This window comes from Malus domestica, chromosome 02 (genome assembly GCF_042453785.1).
Source record: "Malus domestica chromosome 02, GDT2T_hap1".
Lineage (NCBI taxonomy): Eukaryota > Viridiplantae > Streptophyta > Magnoliopsida > Rosales > Rosaceae > Malus > Malus domestica.
Window position 1 is genome coordinate 14543077 of NC_091662.1, and position 2842 is coordinate 14545918.

The 2842-nt window shown below is 44.3% G+C and overlaps 1 protein-coding gene across 1 annotated transcript; it reads left to right on the forward strand.

The window, feature by feature from the left end:
* Nucleotides 1-427: 427 nt before the first annotated feature.
* Nucleotides 428-2151, forward strand: LOC103403082 (uncharacterized). Its single transcript, XM_008341907.3, has one exon. It carries the CDS (start codon nt 575-577, stop codon nt 1793-1795), a length of 1221 nt encoding a protein of 406 aa, XP_008340129.2. The 5' UTR covers nt 428-574; the 3' UTR covers nt 1796-2151.
* Nucleotides 2152-2842: the final 691 nt, after the last annotated feature.

Below are 2842 nucleotides of genomic sequence, written 5' to 3' on the forward strand. Positions count from 1 at the left end.
TGTTCGACTAGAAAATTTGTTATGCGTGAGGAGGAATATTGAGAATAAATCTTACATTGATGAGATGAAGGACCTTGCATGCTCTTATAAATTGTTCTTATATGAGTTTGAGTTAATCTCCATATTATCATTTGATTTTATAATATATATATAAAAAAAAACAAAGGAACTCGGAACTTTAGATACAATTATAAATTGTTCTTTATCGGATCATGGTCAATTACTGTGGTCAATCAAATAACCAAAAACATTGGTAAATTTAGTAGGTTAGTCATTATAAAAAAAATCCAAGGGAAATTAATTAGTAAATTTAGTAACGCCTGGGCTAGAAAAATGAAAATATTAAAATAAAACAAGACCAAAATCTGAATGGGGTCCACATTAGAGCGGCTATAAATGTCCAATCTTGCTTTTCACAACCAAGTCCTTCCATCTTCTCTCCCCACCCAAAAGCACTCCCCATTCGGCAGCAGTCGGCACCTTCTCCCGCACACCGTCCCTTGTTGTCACTTCACTCGGACCATTTCACAAACACGCCACCTGCATTCCAAATCCCATCTCCGTCCGATTCACAATGGTCGACGTCGACCGGCGAATGACCGGCCTCAACCCGGCTCACGTAGCCGGCCTCCGCCGCCTCTCCGCCCGAGCCGCTGCTGGCCCACCAACCCCGACAACCGCCTCAAAATCCACCCTTCCCGTACGGAATGGCCTTCTCTCCTTCGCCTCGTTAGCTGACAACGTCATATCCCACCTCAAAAGTTCCGGTTTCCAGGTCCAGCCGGGTCTGTCCGAATCCGAGTTCGCCCGGGCAGAAGCTGAGTTCGGATTCATATTCCCTCCCGACCTCAAAGCCATTCTCTCAGCTGGGTTGCCGGTGGGCCCGGGTTTCCCGGACTGGCGCGCCGCCGGTGCCCGCCTCGGTCTCAAGGCCTCGCTCGACCTCCCGATCGCTGCGATTTCGTTTCAAATCGCGAGGAACACCCTTTGGTCTAAGTCCTGGGGTCTGAGACCGTCCGACCCGGAAAAGGCCTTGCGGGTCGCGAGAACCGCTTTGAAGAGAGCCCCGCTTTTGATACCAATTTTCAACCATTGCTACATTCCTTGCAACCCCTGTTTGGCGGGGAACCCCATCTTCTTCGTCGACGAGAATCGGATCTTCTGTTGCGGGTTGGATCTATCCGATTTCTTCGAGCGGGAGTCATTGTTTCGGAAATCGGAGACCGACCCGTATATCCTAAAGAAGCAGAGATCAGTGAGCGAGAAATCGGCCGGGTCGTCTTCGAATTTCTCGCGGCGGAGCCTAGACACTGGTTACGGGTCAGGAACCAAAACACCGAGATGGGTCGAGTTTTGGAGCGACGCCGCCGTGGATCGTCGCCGGAGGAATTCAAACTCTTCCTCGTCCTCGTGCTCTTCGCCGGAAAGGTTCTTCGATATGCCGTCGAGGTTCGAAATCCCGAAATGGGTGGACGAGTACATTGATCAAATCGGGTCGGCTTTGAGACAGGGCGGGTGGAGCGACACGGATATATCAGACATTGTTTCCGTATCGGCCTCCGGCTTTTTCGAGGGAGAAATGGTCATGCTGGATAACCAAGCGGTGCTCGACGCGCTGCTGCTTAAAGCGGATCGGTTCTCGGATTCGCTCCGAAAAGCCGGGTGGAGCTCTGAGGAAGTTTCGGACGCTTTGGGTTTCAATTTTCGACCCGAGAAGGAGAGGAAACCGGCTAAGAAGCTGTCTCCGGAGCTCGTGGAAAAAATAGGGAAACTGGCTGAGTCGGTTTCCCGGTAATATTTGCATTTTTCTATTTTTTAAAAATAATTTTTTGGGAAATTGAAAGGATCGTTGGGCCTCGGGTTTCGGGTTTCCCCCATCGGGTTAAAAAAATCGAATACATAGGGGGACGCGTTTGTATTATTAAACAAAGATTATGAGTAAAAAAGACAAAATGAAGAGTTCAAATTACAAGGAAATAATTTAAACATAAATAATTGATAATCCTATTTTTAAGACAAAATTATGGTTTCTGTAATTATGTTGTTGGCTTAATTATGTGGAAACAGCTCATACTGATGGGTTTATTTAGTTGTACAAAAGCATAAAAATACTATTAATTAATTTTATTATGATTGGTTCTTTTGTTTAAATTGGTTTATCCTCCTTTCTGTATTAGTGTTATTTTTCTGTACTTATGATTAATAGTTTTATGTTCGATTTTTATGAGCGATTGGTTTTAAGTTAGACTTTCGTGAGTAAATGACAAAATGTTCTAATTAATAGCTTGTTAGCGTCTCCTTTTCAACTTTCTGTCTTTGAATTCAGATCCTCTCTACCCCTTGTTTAACTAAATTATTATTCGTTAATTCATTGTGCAACTTAGTGGAATTTTTCATTTTTAATATTGTTTTGAGAAAAAAAGCTAAAGAGACTCTTTTAAAGAATGGTTTTTCATAGATTTTCTGACAACTTACGGTTTAACATTAATATTATAAAATATTGTAGAAAAAAATGATGTGTGAGAGAGTCCACGGAAGTATTAATTTTGAGAGAGTTTTTGTAATATTTCTCTATTATTTTATAGGAAGAAAGAATGGGGTAATGGTTTCTTGGGGGTAATGCACGTGTGCTATCTTTTAAAATTTTGGAACTTAGAGCGCCCCAACCAAAGATTTGGCGATGGTGCGATGCGCTGGGCTGTGTTCTGTGTCCGCGTGGGACAGCATGATATGCTTCCAGGCGGCAGTGAGCGAGCAGTGGCTAAACGACACCGTTCTCATGGGGCCAAAGCAAAGTAGGGGAGTGCGGGAGGGAGGAATGGCATTGGCAGGTGGGAAGTGA